The 18,478-nt window shown below is 36.6% G+C and overlaps 2 protein-coding genes across 3 annotated transcripts in view; one reads left to right on the forward strand and one right to left on the reverse strand.

The window, feature by feature from the left end:
• Positions 1–10,220: 10,220 nt before the first annotated feature.
• LOC306849766 (cyclin-dependent kinase 4 inhibitor C-like) lies at positions 10,221–14,629 on the reverse strand. The gene is made up of 2 exons (XM_079385060.1): positions 13,424–14,629; positions 10,221–11,712 (listed from the first exon to the last, which is right to left on the reverse strand). The coding sequence occupies exons 1-2, from the start codon at positions 13,553–13,555 to the stop codon at positions 11,341–11,343; spliced, it is 504 nt and encodes a 167-aa protein (XP_079241186.1). The 5' UTR covers positions 13,556–14,629; the 3' UTR covers positions 10,221–11,340.
• Positions 14,630–16,112: 1,483 nt separating this feature from the next.
• Positions 16,113–18,478, forward strand: part of faf1 (Fas (TNFRSF6) associated factor 1) — a 72,250-nt gene continuing 69,884 nt past the window's right edge. For both annotated transcript variants that reach the window (XM_079384324.1, XM_079384325.1), the window contains exon 1: positions 16,113–16,389. In XM_079384324.1, the coding sequence (XP_079240450.1) occupies positions 16,339–16,389 (51 nt within the window). In that variant the 5' untranslated portion in view covers positions 16,113–16,338. The remainder of the gene's footprint in view (positions 16,390–18,478) is intronic.

Consider the following 18,478-nt stretch of genomic DNA (forward strand, 5'->3'; position numbering starts at 1 on the left):
AAGTACCTTTACAGTCTCAAGTCTCTTTTGTTTGATGAGACAAGCTTTGCTCATCAACATTATCTGCCATTCTTCACCTCTCAAGCTTTGTCAGGTTGGATGGGGGCAGATACACATTTTCAGGATTCTCCAGAAATATTTAATTGGGTTCAAGCTCAGGCTGTGGCTAGGCCACTCAAGGACATTCACAGAGTTGTCTATAATTGACTCTTGCTGTGTGCTTGGGGTCATTGTCCTGTTGGAAGGTGAACATTCTGCCCAGTCTGAGGTTCTGAATGCTCTGGACTGGGTTTTCATTGAGGCCATCTCAATATTTTGGTGCATTGAGCTTTTCTTCTATTCTGATGAGTCCCTCAGTCCCTGCTGCTGAAAAACAGCCTCACTGCTACCAGCACACTTTACTTTTGGGATGGTACTCTGCAGGTGATGAGCAGAGCTGGTTCCCTTCAAACATGATGCTTAGAATTGAGGTTCATCGGACCAGATAATCTTGTTTCTCAGAGTCTGAGGGTCCTTTAGGTGCTTTTATTTTGCAAATTCCAAGTGTGTTTTCGTGTGTCTTACCTGAAGAGAGGATTGAGTCTTGCCACACCGCCATAAAGCCCATATCGGTGGTGTGTTGCAATGATGTTTGTCCTTCTGTAGATTTCTCTCATCTGCATATATGATCATGGAGCTCAACTAGACTGACTGTCAGGTTCTTGGTCACCACACTAACCAAAGCCCTTCTCCATCAGTTGCTCAGTTTGAACAGATGTCCAGCTCTAGGAAGAGTCCTGGTTGTTTCAAACTTCTTTCATTAAGAGTAATAGAGACTATATTCTTCTGTGACCCTTCAGTGAAGCAGAACTTTTTTTTTTTTTCCCCCCTGAACTCTTCCCCAGATGTGTGGCTTGACACAAACCTGTTTCTGAGCTCTACAGGCAGTTCTTTTGACCTCAGGGCTTGGTTTTTGCTCTGATATGCATTATAAGCTGTTATACAGCAGCTTTCCAAATCATACCCATTCAATTGAATTTGCCACAGGTTAACGTCACTCGTAGTATAGTGACATCTACAAGCAATATGTATGCTCTTGAGCTAAATTTCAACTGTCCCAGATAAGGGTATAAATACTTATGCAATGGAATCATTTAAGTTTTTTTAAAGATGTTAAAAACCAGTTTTTTTGCTTTACTATTATGGTGTATGGAGTGTAGATTGATTTGGGAAAAAAAATAAAATAAATTTAAGCATAACATTTAACATAGTTTAACATAAGGCAGGAACAGAACAAAACGTGAAAAAAATTAAGGGGTATGAATACTTTTGCCAGGCACTGTTTGTGTATATATACATACATACAGTATATATATATATATATATATTTTACATTTTATAATATATAACATTTTTTCCTGCATTACATTTTTGATGTTACATTAAAATGTCACAATAGTGGTTGATCTCACATATTTGGTCAAGCTGAAGTGATTTTTTTGCTTTGTGGATCATATTTTTTTTCTTTAGTTTTAAAATCAATACTGTTTATTGTAGTAACACAACCGAAAAATGTATTTACTGATAAAAAACACTGAAGTCATCGAAAGTCTGAAGGTGACTGTGAGGTCAGCCTGGAGTGATTAATGCAATATAGGCCGTAGTGACTCACGAAAGTACACGTATGAGTGTGTGAAACTGCTCAATAATGATAATTTCACCTTCTGTGCTGGTGCACTCGTGTGTTTAGTTAACTTTATTGTACATAGTGCCATGATATGTATTTTAGTGACTTTTATTTGAATTTTCTGTACCAGATACTTTAAAAGAAGTCTTTATGACATAAGGGACTCGTAAACCGCCGGGGGGGCGGGGTTCTCATAGACTTCAAATTCTTGGCATTAATTTGTGGGAATATTGTTGAATATAAGCCCACGAGCAGTATGATCACACCCAGAGCTGGGATGTGCTTGAATTGCTGTTTGATGTTTTTTTTTAATGAAAGATGGTTTAGTGAAATTACGCCCAGCCCTCTCGCTCTGTCTAAAAAAGAAAGCACAAGAGAGCATAGAAATCAAGTCTCTATTTTTCTTAACTCTCAAATTTTATATAAAGACAAAGTAATTGCTAGAAATTAGAAGTGGTAGTAGGTAATGCGCTTTTGGAATTAAATCTGTCCCCTTAATCAAAACGAAAAAAAAAAGTTCTGGTGGTTAGTGGCTGCTATTGAAGTGAAGATTTTCAGTTTTTCCTCGTGTTTGAACTCATGCCTTGTGTGGAGTGACTGTAAGTGTGTAGTTAATGAAGTTGAGGGATATCTTCTTCATAGAAAATCCATTGAACTGGTTTTGCACAGTACTTTTAGTTGTAGTTTTTCTCTTTTCTTTTTTCCTGTCTCTCCATACACCGTGGAGCTCCATTGCCTTAGACCAGACAAGCAGGAGGCTTTTGGCTGGACGTCCTGGGCTGACGGGGGCTGTACACCAGCATCGGGAGGACAGTGTGATGATGATTGAGCATTTGGACATAAGACAATTTTTGCTCCTGAGAAGACATGTCATCAATGCAATGCCATACAGAAACTGATTCTCCATGATGTGCTGGGAGCACATGGACATTATCTGTGATCTGTTTGTATGTGACAGTGTGTGTAAGGCTGTGAGAGTCTCCCGTTTGTCTGTCTGTGAATATTGCATAAACGTATGTATATATAAAATTATGCATCTTCTATGTACTACAGGCAAATAATAAATAGTATTTATGCCATGAAATTGTCTGTGTACAGTTTTGTTTGAATACCAATTTTTAATATTAAGAAGGTTGTCTGTAACACATCAAGGTAATTTTCATTGAAAAACATTATATAATAAATAGATTATTAAATGAGTCAAATATGTAGTGAAACTTTACACACAGACACGCACACACACACATAAAGCATTAATTAAAGTAGCAGGAATAAGTTTGTGAAAAACATGGATTTCTGCATTTATTATTTCTAAAATGTGGTCTTGTCTTAATATAATTCACAATTATAGACCAAGACAGTCTGACTTAATTAATAGCACACGAACAGTTGTACTTTTTAAATTTTAATTGAATACACCGAGCAATAATTGTCTGATTTCTGAATTGGCAATTCTAAAATCCATATATTTTCAAATAGGGTTCACATACTTATTTTTGCCACTGTACATTCATGATTAATGTTAATCTGAAGTCAGATCGTTACCGTTCTCTCTTTCAAATTATTGTTGGTGTTATTATTCATCATAATATTATTACTCATTCTTTATAAAATGACGTCAGTACGTAATGCGTTGCGTGGCGTGTTGAAAACCTGTTCATTATTACAGGCCTGTTATTGTTTATCCCGCAGTAGCACGTGTGTGTCACTAGAGGGCGCGTGTTGCTGTTAAAGCACATGAACTGCTGAGTCACTTTTGTTGTAGGCCATCCGGCCATTTTCACTTAGATTTAAAAACTTTATTTGGGGTGACCATTGCTAGAAAGTTAATACTGATTAGCTATTTTGTTATCATGCTGTTAAACACAAATCAGAGCTTGTTTTCTTATTGTGTATTATATTTTAGTGCAGTGCCATTGATCTGTTAGTGATGTACGTGATATATAATTCCTGCTCCATACAAATGCATAAAGAGAAGAATGGGGTCACACACTTCTTTTTTTTCCAGTGAATATTTCTCAGTGTAGGTTTATTTTCGCTTTCTGTTCTAGTACATACCTTAGAGTCTTGGCTGCAATAAGCCACTGAACACACACTTCTTGTCCCACAATTGTTTCCAAGGAAAAAAAAGATACAGGTTAACTCACACTACTGCGTGTAGTGTAATTTGGGATCACAAAGGGATCCTGCTTTGCATTGAAATTAACATTGACATTTTATTGAAAAAACAAAATATTACATTTAAATATAAATATTAAAAACTAAATACTCAGTTTGCATTAAAGATATTCACCCAAAAATGAAAATTCTGTAATTAATTACTCACTCTCATGTCGTTCCAAACCCGTAAGACCTTCGTTCTTCTTCTGAACACAAATTAAGATATTTTTGATGAATTACGAGAGCTCTCTGACCCTCCCATAGAGAGCAAGGATCCTTACATAATCAAGGTCCAGATACCACAGTACGGACATCATTAAAATAATCCATGTGACATCAGTGGTTTAACCTTAATTTTACAAAGCTACGAGAATACTTTTTGTGTGCAAAGAAAACAAAAAGGACTTTTCGAGCCCCTGACTCTTTGAGGTCCGAGGATAAAGTGCCCTTGCAGTACCACCAGGACACCTCCATCAGGGGGGCATTTGAATTTCTAGGGGAGGGGGGGGGGCACAAATCACGTTGTGTGTGTGTGTTGGGGGGGGGGGGGGGGGGGGTTGGTTGGGGGGGGGGGGGGGGGGTGATCATAATTGATGGACAACTATGCACGTGAAAGACATCAGAAATCCGGCGCTGAGAAAAAAAAAAGATGAAAACGAAGCCCTCACGTCACTTTCAGGTAGGCTACATTCATAATCAAAGAAGTATTAAGATAATATATATATTTATTTGTGGTTATAAACAGACCTAAGCCAACAACAGCCTTTAAATGACTAATAATGCATTATATAAAAACAATGAGGCAACCCTGCTGAAAAAATAACCCAATATAGACCATCACAGAAAATTCTAACACCATCACAAATGCCATTACAAACCATCTATTTTTAACCATTAAAAAATGGTTTTCTGTAGTGTGTTTTGGGACATATATTAGGATTTATTGGTTTTAACAACCAATAGAAGGTGACCAATTACCAGTAGAGTCCAATATGTTTCCATTAAAACCAATACAAGTCCCATTATAACCAGTAAAACCATTACAAATTTTGTGATGGTGTCTATAGTTTTTTTCAACATTACATGTTATAAATGCCTGTAAAGGGCGCCAAAGACCTGGTTATCAGACAACTGTATTAATAAAATAGGTAACTGTCTAGAGCTACAATTTGAATTTGTAAATAATACAATTTAATTACAATGTATTTATTTATTTACTTTTATATTTTATTAAAGTTCTATTTTTGACCCCTATGGTAGGTGTTTTTATTTTACTTCCATAATATTTGAGGGAGGGAGCACAACAATAAAATCCTACTTAGGGCACCCATTTGGTCTGCAGCGGCCCTGATAAAAATGTCTCCACAATCTGCTTTTGAAGAAATATCGTTGTATCTTGCTACAGCTGCAGTTCTGGCACCGCCGTATCAATATACTGTACAATGCCACATACATTCACATCAGTAAGAAGATATTTTGAAGAATGCTGGTAACCAAACAGTCAATGCAAAAAAAAAAAAAAAAAGTTGAGCCAACTTAAAATTTTAAGGCAACCAGCTTCAGCAGATTTATGAGTTTTCTCAACTTGTTGTTTTAAGTTTTCCACCTTCTTCAAAATAGCACTTATGTTTAGCAGAAGACGGAAACTCAGGTTTAAAACAAGTTTTGAGTGAGTAAATGAAGGTACAAAAATAAAACACTTGTCTATTTTAATTCTTGGGTGAATTATTCCTTTAATGTTAATAAAACACCAAACACAAAGAGAAAAATCACTCACTACTCTTGACTGAAAAATATATAATATATAATGTTTTATTTTTATATTTGTTCATTCAGTTTCTTGAATGCTCCTGCTAAATACACCTATTGTACCTGAAAATAAAACACTGTTTATTTTATTTGTATATTGTGTGTATTTGTAATGTGTATCTTTGTTCTCATTTTTTAATAACAAAGATAAAATGACAAATATTTTTATCTTCACCCACTTCGGCCTAAATATCTGCCATAATTTTTTATATTTTGTTACCTAGGCTTTGTTCATAATAGGGAAATTAGTTTGGCTGTAATGCTCAAACAGCTTGCAAAATAGAAAAACCAACATGACAAAGAATCGTGATAAAATCGTGATGCCCCTAGCCGAGGGGGACCCGTAACCAACCGCCCCCCCATTTCGCCCCTGCCCCTCCGGAGACCTGTGCACGCCACTGTGTAAGAGGATATGTTGTTTAAGTTCAGATCAAAGCGTAAACATATCAAATCAAAGTTCAGATCAAAGCGTTCTGGACCTTGAACCTGTTAGGATCCTTACTCTCTATGGGAGGGTCAGAGAGCTCTCGGAATTCATCAAATTTATCTTCATTTGTGTTCAGAAGATGAACGAAGGTCTTACAGGTTTGGAACGACACGAGAGTGAGTAATTAATGACAGAATTTTCATTTTGGGGTGAACTATCCCTTTAATGGCTTTTTAGCATCATGTAAACACTTGGAAAAAAATTGACATGAAAACGTTTTACTATTATAGTTAAATAAAATAACTTTTTTTCAATACAATTATATTAGGAAATAAATATATCAATTTATCTGAAAATATACACAAATGCATTCAAAAGCATTTTATTTACTGATATTTATACGGTTTTCCTTAATATAAATGTGGCAACCTGACCTGACCTGACCTAAAAGTCCCTGAAATTCCTCCTCTATATATATTTACATACACACCACATTATATATGCAAATACATATTTGTTTAATAGGCTATCTACTGTACAGCAATATACTTTGCATAGACACCCTGTAAACTGTCAGTAACACAAAACCTCATTCCATGCACTTTTAACAAATAAGGTTTAGGTGTAACAATTCCTGATAGGCACCTTAAAAATGGTGCATTTTGAAATACTTTGTATGTGACCAGAAGCAAAGAAGGCCATTGGCATGTCATCTATCAGCATTGCTATACACGGTTAAGCTATCATAACTATCATAACATGACAGGGACAGATAACCTGAGCAGATCAATTTCAGCAACATTGTCAAATCCTTCTCCACATTTTGTTATTTTTATTATTTTATTTACTATATCCATATTGGTTATTTCAACAGTGAAGGTCACAATGTCATCATTGTGTGTACGTGATTATAACCTGTAGTAATAGTTTCAAAGTCTATCTATCTATCTATCTATCTATCTATCTATCTATCTATCTATCTATCTATCTATCTATCTATCTATCTATCTATCTATCTATCTATCTATCTATCTATCTATCTATCTGTCTGTCTGTCTGTCTGTCTGTCTGTCTGTCTGTCTATCTATCTATCTATCTATCTATCTATCTATCTATCTACCTATCTATCTATCGGCAAACTCAATTCATCATTTGTGTATTTGTGTCACAACCCCCAGTGCCTGCAGAAAGTGGAAGGAAGCTGCACTTGAATTGAGTTCTGTGCTGTCAGTCACTGCGACCACAGATGAACTTCTCATGAAAATAGAAAGCAAAATGCACAACAGTTCTTCCCAAAAGTCTGATAAAAGTGGCCCTGTTGACTGGCCAATGGCTCACCACCACAGGGCTTTTGGACATATTATATCACCCCTTCTGTGGGAAAAACTAAGTTTTCAAGTGGCACTCCACCTGGCAGCTGCTCACACAAGCTCTTGTACCACTCATAAATTACAAAGCAGCAAACTTGTTAAATTGGCCACAAAATCAATGACACTTTGGATGTGATACAGTGGGTGTTTTATTCAGCATTCTGCTTTAACTTTCAAACATAATGCAAGATAGGTCGGCCGTTATTTCATAATACTACACTAAAAAAACAAACAAAATAACTTGTTTTGTTCAAGTCAAAAATACCATTTAACATCACCGAACCATCCTATATTTATCCATTTATATCAACAAAACTACCTTTTATGGCTTAGAAAAGGCAGAAATAGCTCTTTACGGTAATAATTGCAGGTTACCACTTTTTACAGTGTATTTTTGCATATATATAAAATTTAAAAACAGTGTTTTAAAAAAGCATGGGGTTGAAAAGCAATTATCCTATGCACACACTTAAACTACTATATTATATTGATGTAGACATGACATAAATAGATATGCACATAAATAGACCGGGTCAATATAATGACAATTTTCTAAGATGAAAAATTTTAACACTCAGTGACCTCACTGGAACAAAACAAAATATTGCAGTTGAGCAATTAAACATAAGACACTGGAAAAAAAATAAAAAATCAGACACATGCCTGGGCAAACAGTTTGTGAAATGCAGATGAAAGGTCTGCCACATGATGCTCCCTCAGGTCTCCATTTGGTTAAAATCGAACTGATCTTGTAGCAGGGTGACTAAAAAAATAAATAAATATTGTTAATAATTATACACATAATTATAATGTGTATAATTACTTTTTTTAGAAATTATAAATCGTATCATTGTGTATGTTTTTAAAATAGCATTTTGAATGAGCAAAAGGGAACTGTAGTGTTCACTGTTGGAGTTCATGCAATCAGAATGAACCCTTATGCAATTAATTTGACTAGAATTAAAATAATAAAAAGTCCTCTCTTAAAATGTTCTCAAGTGTAAAAATATTATTTTTTTGAATTGGTCACTCAGTCCATTGTAAAAAAACATAAGACCACTAAAGCAGCTGTTCCCATATAACTGTTAACTGTCAGCTCGATCAAACTCTCCTAAAAGGTCATGTGGAGACCTCTGCACATATTCTACAATCAATGAACAAAACATCACAATTTATCACAAGATACCACTGTAGCACTGTAAAAAGTGATGACCTGCAATTGTTACCTTGAAGAGTAATTTCTACCAGATTTAACCCATAAGATTGAGTTTTGCTGGTACAAATTAATGTCACCATTTTTAGGTTACCATTAGGATGTATGCAAATACTGTATATGCATATATAGAGAGCATATGCTTATACAATATAGTGTTTATCGACATGATTGAGGACGCAGGGTCAGGGTTTCATATTTTTCATCACTGACAACTATCAAAATATTTTTCATTGTCATCTTTAACTTTCGATTTCACATGCTATGCATTCAACATATTATAGATTGATTATAAATGACTGTTTTGACTTAAACAGTTCTACTAATAACATGAAAAGCTTTCTTTTTTAATTGTAAACTATACATGAATGATAAACTGACCACAGACATGCCCAAACATGTCTAGAATATTTGCACATTTAGACGTTGTTTTATTTACCTTTTTTTCTCGTTGACGGTTGATATAAACCCATGCCGAGAGCTGAATAATTGCCATAAATGTAATTCGTTACATTTGGAGCATAAAGCTTGATCGTGCGTTTCTAGAAGATTTTACGCAGCCGCGCAACCAGGAAGAAGATCACTGCATGGCATCTCCATAAACAAGAAAACTGCGTTTTGAAACGCCAAACACCCTAAAAGTGTCGTCTTCTCTCGCAGGGTAAGTTTGGAGAGAATCGTGAGCGTTTTTACACCGAAAGCGCCTAAATTTGAAAATCTTGGCACTGCGCACTGGACTGTTTCCTCCCACCGATCTAACGGATTTCTGCTGCTGCTCGACCATGAAAACCCTCAGAGTCACCATTTTATCATTCATCGTCTGTCCTTTTGTATTCTGCAAACGTAATAACAACAATCCATGCATCCACGACGCATTAACTTTAAAATAAAAGCGCACTGCTTATCCAAGAAAATATGGCACATTATTATACGAATTCGTGGTTGAAACGTGTCCACTCACTTTTGTTTGTGGTCTGGTTTAGAGATGGATGACTGCTACACACTACACGTCAAAATATTTGTTTTAGATTACTGCGAGAGAAAGCACAGAAATAATGTGCCCACATGACGCATATTTAGATTTCATTGTGCTTGCGTTTCTGTTGCTCTTTCGATATGGGTCAATAACAAATAAGCATGTTCGAGATTTTGAAAAGGATATTTGATAATCTAGTTTAAAACACATGTATCAAGATCATATGTGATCTTTGAATTCTTGATTTCATACATTTAGAGGGAAAAACGAGTATGATTTAGGCTAATGACTATAAAATGTAGCTTATAGTATTACCAGATACAGCCCTTGCACCTTAATGTGAGTTTACATAACTTTTAGTAATCAATGTAAAGCATTTTTTTATTATTATTAAATATCATGAATTTTTGAGTCTAGAAAATTTAGGATTAGGCCTATACTCAGTTCGACCTGAATAACACCTGCCTTGTCACGAAAAGGTAAAAATATCTGAAAAAAATCTTCCTGTTTGTTACTTACGCCACAGTATTTGTTAAATGTGAACATTTTTATATTAGAATTCTTAAAAGATATAAGTAACAAAACAACAAAAATATTTTAATGGAACTTTTTATTACAGTCTCCAATCAGTTACACCACCAGTTATAATTAATTGTTTTATTTTAATCCCTATAAATAAAAATAATAAAATTACTTTTATTTTAGAAATTTAAATGCGTACTGAAACACAATGTGCCATTGACCCTTGCAATATATTAAAAGTGAGAGAAATGTAGTTAATTCCATTCAAATGAATTTTTGGACAACGGGAATTAGAATATATTAATTCAGTTTCGCTTTTTCACTACAATGAAAAATAAATCGGATTATTGTCAAGGCTCTGTCTGTTTAGGGAACAACTTGTGCTCTGTATGCACACTAAAAATATACAACTGCCACCGCGAACGTCACAGCGTTTTATTTTTCTGTTTTAAACATTCGACAACACCAAACAACAGTTCTCAATGTTCAGCCAATGATATTTCATGTTTTAATACAGTCTCATAAATGTTTTCTAGGCCTACCCGTATTTCAGTGACACGAGGCCAGAGTTAAACACACAACTTCAGGAAAGCGTTTAACAGCTGTCTTTGGTTATTTTGCAAGGTTTTAATAATGCGACACAACACACGTTTTCACAGTAAATCAACAGTTAAAAGGCATTAATTACTAGCAAAAGTGCAAGTTCAATATCATAAAACTAAACAACAAAAACAGAGCAGTCAGGGGTTAAGTGGATTTTGACCATTATAGTGCAATGACTTCAATAAAAAGGGAGATTGGTTTCTTTACGCACATCAGTTAATTTATAGGTTATCTTTTTTCTTGTTATAAAACAGGACATATAGGACAGGCCTGACCTGCCTGGAAGTTAGTGAAAGAAATGATCAATACAAATCTAAAATGGACACTTAGATGACCTGAAAAATATCTTATATAAAAAAAAACAATAAACTGAAATCCATTTAGCCAGTTGAAATTGGGGGCAATATGAATAACACGCAACACCAACTGAAATGTTAATTGTTCTTCACAAACAGACAAGCCCCTGAGCCCAATATTTTACAATGCAATGAGAGGTAGTTGGCTGAAATGTCTGCAATGCAATAAATCGCTCATTCAGCGTTTGTCTGCTACCTCTGTTACACAACAAAACACACAGGCCCATAGTCATAATCTCTAGCTGGACTGTGAAGGCGCAATGTTCTCCAGCCACTCAACAGTTCTGTGTTTTTTGTGCATGAGTGCCAGGTCACGAGGCGTGTAGCCTTTTGCGTTAGGCACAAAAGGCGGCGCGCTGCAGTCAGATACGAGATACTGCACGACATCCAGGTGTCCCTCCCGCGCCGCCAGATGCAGAGGCAGGTTGCCGTCGTTGTCAGGGAGATTGACATCAGCACCGTTCTGCGCGAGCACCCGTAGAGTGTCCAGATATCCGTCTCGCGCGGCGTCGTGACTGATGGTCAGCCGTAGGATGGGGTCGCGCGCGTTTGGATCGGCGCCCGCTCGAAGCAGCGCCTCCGCTATGCACGGACAGCCAAGTTTCATCACCTGAGATACAACCCAAAGAGATGTGTTAAGGTGCTTAAAAATATTGTCATATTAATCAATTACATTAATCACTTTTTGGTGAAAGTGTGCATTTTATGCATGAGTGCATTATTAATTTTTTATCAAGATAAAGGGTAATATTTGACTGTTTAAGGTATATATATATATATATATATACACACACACACACACACACACACACATATATATATATATATATATATATATATGTATATCTTAGTGTACCTATTATTATTATTAGCCTACTAGCCTATTAAAAGATACTTAATTATTAATTAACTATCATGTAAATAGAAAGACATAGAAAGAATATTGAAAAAATAACCACGACTTCAAAACCTGTGATATAAAAAAAAATGTTCGTAGTTGAAATCAGTTTTAGGCACATAACGACCTACTAAATTATGACTTTCTGACCTCTGATGATAAGTTATGAAGTGATGGCATAGACCTAATCGACATACCCAGTAAAAAATCCTCTATATTATGAAATGTGTTTATGGAAATTTCACGAGGAAGTTCACCATACATCAGACAAGTAGTTTAATATAGGTAAGGCTCCATTTTACACAGCTCATTCTCGGATAATTATTATGCACGCATTTTTTAACACATATTAGCCTAATAGAGAACACATGGAATACTTATTTTATAAATTCCTTAGTCACATCACAGAAAAATTACCCAGTGAAGGTAAAAGGTGATAAAACGGTCAAAACCTAAAAAGCAGTGACCAGTCACATCACCTAAAAGCTAATTTTCCTTATGCACTCATATAATTTTTAACCTAAAATTGTAATGTTGTTAAAACAAAAATTCACGAATATTTTGTGTCATGTAGGCTGGCCTACCTACTATATGCCACATATGCATAGGCAGAAATTGACATATGTTACGGATATAAACATCAAGGATGGGGTTTACCCAGTGTTCAAATTATCACTCATTCTGAAGCCAAGAGAATATATTGTGTGAATATGACACGAGAACATGAGTAATATTAGAATATTTCATACTGACAGAAATTAAACAGCTACATTGTGCTTGGTGTAAGTCCAGACGGCCTTCTGATAAGCAGAGCATTTTATAACTGAAATAATTTAAAAAGCAAAAACAGCCTCTTGAGGTGTGTACAATTTTAATTGATTTATTTTATAGATTTCTAGAATTTTATCCTACGCCATAAAAGGAAATAATAAACAAGCATCTACAACCACTTCGGGCCTTATTGCCTATTAAAACAGAAGCTCCATGATCATTAAAAATACATTTTATCTTTGTTGTTGCACTTACGTTGTATAAAAAGTATAGAAACAAATGCCATTATATCTGAATGATCGTGTAAAAGGCTGCCAAAAACTGTAATGTCAGATTTCATTTAGCTCGTGAGCTGACTGTGGTGTAATAAAACACTTTTCAGTTTCCACAATAAATTCTTTATGTATCAGAAAACGAGTGACGCTAATTTATTGGCATAATAAAATATAGATCATTTGTAACAGGTGCGTACTTGCTGGTTAGCAGGTAAACGTGATAAAAAACCACAGGTTTAGTTAGAAGTAAATCAACCAGGCCACTGCTAGTGACTGCAAGAAAGAAAAGGACAAAATGTTTTCCTGAGGCTGATGCACTATGCATTATAAACATCGTGTTTAGATATGAAAGTCGTTCGTGGAGATGTGAGTCTAACCTGCAATGGTGTCCTCCCGTACTTGTTCTTCTCATTAACGTTCACGTTGCTTTGCAGTGTCTGCTCAATTTCTTTCAGATCTCCAATCGCAGCTGCAGTGCTCAGTCTATCTATAGCTGTGTCCTCGGCCATTATATCCTGACAAAGGAGGTAGAATATCTCTGATGCTTGCGATTTAAAAAAATGTCCGCTGCTTTAGATGTAAAAAGTACTACAAAGCTGTAGTAAATAGCCCGATCCTCCAGCCCCCCTAAAAAATATCCGTTGGAGATGCGCCAAGGTCCACCCACATTAATATCGTCCTACCGAAGCCATCAGAACCAGCGGAGAAAACAGGGATGCCATGCCATCGCTTATCAAATGCACAATCAAGAATTATATGGGATAAAAAAAAGAAACATCCTCTTTTATATGATCAATGCGCCCGTGTCCATGAATGACATGCAGCTCTCCTGTGGTCTTGGTCCAGTTATGATCTCACATTCACACAGATCTGTAGTAGTTACACGAAAAAATGCTCGAAACTTTCCTTTCATGAGTCCTCTGATATTAACTATATGCAGGTGCAGCGGGCTGGAGAACTGCGATGCGTTCATGGCATTCGCAGATGTTGTCATTTCAAGCCTCCGTCATGAAGACTGTTACTCCGCGAGGAAATTTCTATTATGCATCCCCTTGGGTTTGCGAGGATGTGTTTTAAGTTTTATGCAAGCTTCCCGCCCATTTTGAATAGGCTATGAAACGTCAAAAGCGAATCTTCTTTGATGTGCACATCAAAGAACGCTGACGTGAGGGTTATCAAAACTTGTTAACTGACACTAGTCCGGTATTTCAAACTGACACGCGTAGACAGAAGCTTTAATAGGTTTTCGGTCTGCGATCCCGCATTTCAGTCTGCAGGCGTGAATATCTACAAGTGATGATTCCTCGCGCTCTGAGGTGCAGTTACTCTGTGACGACTGCGCCGATGATGGACGACGTCATAATGGAACATTTAAAAATGAAACATTGTATCCATTACCTGCAGAATGTTTAGGCTACGTCTCGGGCATCGAGTTATCCTCTTCGAGCGGGTTATGGGCGTTGAAGGAGCTAGTTAGTAGACAGCTGATTTTGTCAGAGAGTCTGCCGCTGTTGTTTGACATCACTCCGTTTTTGAAATAAAGGGCCGACACTTCCGCCCACTTTTACTAACAGACGCGGAGTGAGGCGGGACTCTCAACGGTAATATTGCTGCTGCTGGGGAGAGGCTGAGAGATGCACTTTCTGCTTTCTTCTCACATGTTCTGCCGTGTTAAACATTCATCCTTGAGCTGTGAAGGCTTTGAAGTGTTGGTATTAAACAAAAAATCCCTCTCTCCATAAGTGCGTGTTTGAAGTTAAATTTAGGCTATTCAAATTACTAGTAAGATGAAAGGGTGTAAAACGGTGCAAGGTTTATATTCAGTCATGTGAACTGCCGAGATGAAACCCTCAAGCGCACCACAAGTACAATCTGTCTAAAAATGGCCAGTTTATCAATATTTCACCATGGCATTGTATTGTTTATTCATTGTAATTAAAGACATATAGCTAGCCTAATATGTTTACATTAACAGTCCACACTAATATATTAGTAGTAAGCTATACTGAGACATACAACTACATCCCTGCTCAAACTAAACTAGATGTTCTGGGTTTTAGGGGATTTTGGGCACTTTTCACTGTGCAAGGCTGCGAGACCAGCAAACTAGCTTAGGCTGGTTTATTATTTTTTTTTTATTTTATGATTTTTTTTCAGGCCAGGCAGCCAAGGCAAGGTTTATAAAAACTTAAGTTTAATTTTAACGTAGGCTATGTCTCTGGTTTACTGCTTTAAGATGGTCTAGCTTGTTTTCTTGCCTAAACCAAGGCCTCTCTGCCTGACTCACTAAAAAATGATCTAAACACCTCTAAAACCAGCATTGTAGGGCTGGCATACCTGCTAAGACCATAGTGGACTGGTTTATTGATTTGTTTTTGTTTTATTTTTATTTTTGAGACAAGTTTTACATTTGTAGGTTAATGTTTAAGTAAGTTTAATTGCAACAAATGTCTCTAGTTTGCTGGTTTAGGATGGTTTGACCTGGTTTTAGCTGGGCAAGGTGGTGCTCTGCTGTTTGACAAGCTAATTTCTCGTTCTGACCCATTTAAAATGGCTCTAAACCCATCTAAAACCAGTCTGGTAGGGCTTGCATGTACCTGCTAAGACCAGCAAACCAACTTAAACTGGTTTAATTCTTCTTCAGCATAGATGACATAAAGGAAACCTGTGAGTTTAGTCAAGAGTATCCATTAGTAAGATTAAATCAGCCCTTCTAAAAATTTGTTTTAAGATTTTTCTAAAATATTACTAACGTTTGGTTGTTCATCATGGTTGTGTTATATTTTCATGTTTACAAAATAAAAAAACTCATTTTGGGGGGTGGCAGTCGGGTAGTGAACTGTGAAAAATTACAATCATTTTTTTTAGAACTGCTTACAGTGCCCATAAACATGTTTCAGAAAATATTTTTAAAGATTTTTTGTTGTAAAATGTCTTAAAGTAGTCAAACATGTCGCTTGTGCGACTCGATTCAAATTCAATCGCGGCCCTGCTGCTGCTGCTGCTTTAAAAATATACAGCTCTTTCCAACCGTGAGAGGGGCGCGACAGTTCACGGCACTTCTTTACGGCAGCCGTAAGATGTTCCGTTGCTTTGAACGCCGATCCAGAAGAGCAAAGTGACGATAACAGAAAAACCGAAAGCCCCCAAACACTGACAACACGGCCCAAAAGAGCAGCAGTTATACTCAGTTACTTGCCGCACACTGATAAGCCGTGTCCTGAGCTGCTCTTTTGAAATCGGTGGTTGATATTTTTGGGGTTTTTACATGAGTCGTTAGCCTCTCACTGCAATGGCCTCCGACAGCAACATGGACAGAGAAATGATCCTGGCCGACTTTCAGGTGGGTTTCCTCTCATAAATACTGATAATCTGTGATTTTATAAGCTCTGGATGTGTAGATCAGACCCGCTCTTGTGGCTGCTCAGTGTTAGCCGGGTAACGGCTATTAAAGTCACTTCTTTTTGTTGACTTCTCTCCGGATAATCAGCTGTCAGTGGCTTTGTTTGAATTATTCAGCAAAAATGAAATCTGGGCAGCACATGACTAGACAAAAGAACATTAGACAGCCTAAAATACATTATTTTGGTGTAGTCTGCTCATCTGGGACTAGAAAACATAACTGGACTGTCATCTGAAGCCTGATCTGTGTTTTTATGACCCTGTAATGGCCTGAAGCTGTCAGATGACCCTGTACAGTTCTCTCGGTTTCTACACTGCCATCACCTGTCACATTCATGTTTTTCAGTTTGTTTACCTTGAGATTTAAAATATGAGTCAGCTTACGAGTGTTGACGATATGTATTTTGATTTGCAAACGGTTTATTTCATAGAAACTGAAAGAGATCAGAAATATGTAGCAATTACAAATATTTTGAGGTGGCATTCACCAAAATTGAAGGTTGCTTATATACACTGTTACATTGTCACTATAAACTTTAAGGTTTACAATAAATATCTCTCATATAATTGAATAGCTTTTCCTGCGTTATATTGAAGAAATATTTAGCATGACCTTACATGTAAAGTGTATGTGTGTGTGTGTGTGTATATATATATATATATATATATATATATATATATATATATATATATATATATATATATACACACACATACATACATACATACATACATACAGTGCCTTCCATAAGTATTGGAACAGTGAAGACAAAATTGCTCTGTTGGCTGTGGAATCAAGATATTTGAAAATATGATTAAAAGATGAATATGAGACAAAACTACAGAATGTCACATTTTATTATTAGCCGTTTCAACACATACATGTTTTACCAAATAAAAAGAACAGCACTTTTAGAGTTCATCCCACTCATTGATGCGAGCATAAGTATTGGGACAGTTGAACATAAGGCACATATAAAAGATTCAAAGCTATTATTTAGTTGCAGATCCCTTGCGCGCAATCACATCAGTGAGTCTGGGACCCATAGACATCACCAGACTCTTGGTCTCATCCTTTTAAATGCTTTTCCCAGCCTTTAATGCAGCCAATTCCAGTTGTTGCTTGTTTTGGGGAGTTTCTGACTTTACTCTCCTCTTCAGCTGGTGAAATTCATGTTCAATCGGATTTAAATCTGGAGACTGACTTGGGCAATCTAAGACTTTCCATTTCTTTGCCCTTATAAATTCCTTGCCTGAACTGGCAGGGTGTTTTGGGTCATTGTCCTGATGCAATATGAAGCACTTCCCAATGAATCTGGTGGCATTTTCTTGAATATTGGTAGGCAAGATGGTTTTGTACCCTTCCAAAATCATTCTGCTACTGTCATCATACATTAAGTCGTCAGTAAAGTTGAGAGGGCCTGTTCCAGAGACAGCCATGCATGCTAATGCCATGACACCACCTCCACCATGCTTTACAGATGAGGCTGTATGCTTGGGATCATTGCAGTTCCCTTTTTTTGCTCCACATTTTTGCTTTCCCATCACTTAGATAAAGGTTAATCTTTGTCTCATCGGTCTATAAACAGTTCCAAAACTCTTCTGGCTCACCTTTGTGCTTTTTTGCAAACTCTAATCTTGCCTTCTTTTGGTGCTGGTCAGAGGTTTGCATCTTTCTGTGTAGCATCTGTAATTATGTGTCAAAGTCTCCTGAGGACAGTAGATTGTCAGAGCATCACCCCAGCTTTCTGGAAGTTGTTGGTGATTTTACAGACATATCTTTTAGGGTTCATTTTCACAGCTTTTATGATTTGTCTGTCATCAACTACTGTTGTTTTCTCAGCCGATCAGGTCGTTGTTGGTTGCTGGTGGTTTCCAAACTCTTGATTTCTCCATGCCCTTTGTTTTTGCTAGAGCTCTAACTGACTTCCTCTTTTCTTTTAGCATCCAAATTGCTTGCTTTTCTCTCAAAGTCAGCTCCCTCGTCTTCATCCTGGTTTGTGTGTGTCATCATCGATTGCAAGATTCAG

Source organism: Barbus barbus (genome assembly GCF_936440315.1).
Source record: "Barbus barbus genome assembly, chromosome: 29".
Classification (NCBI taxonomy): Eukaryota; Metazoa; Chordata; class Actinopteri; order Cypriniformes; family Cyprinidae; genus Barbus; species Barbus barbus.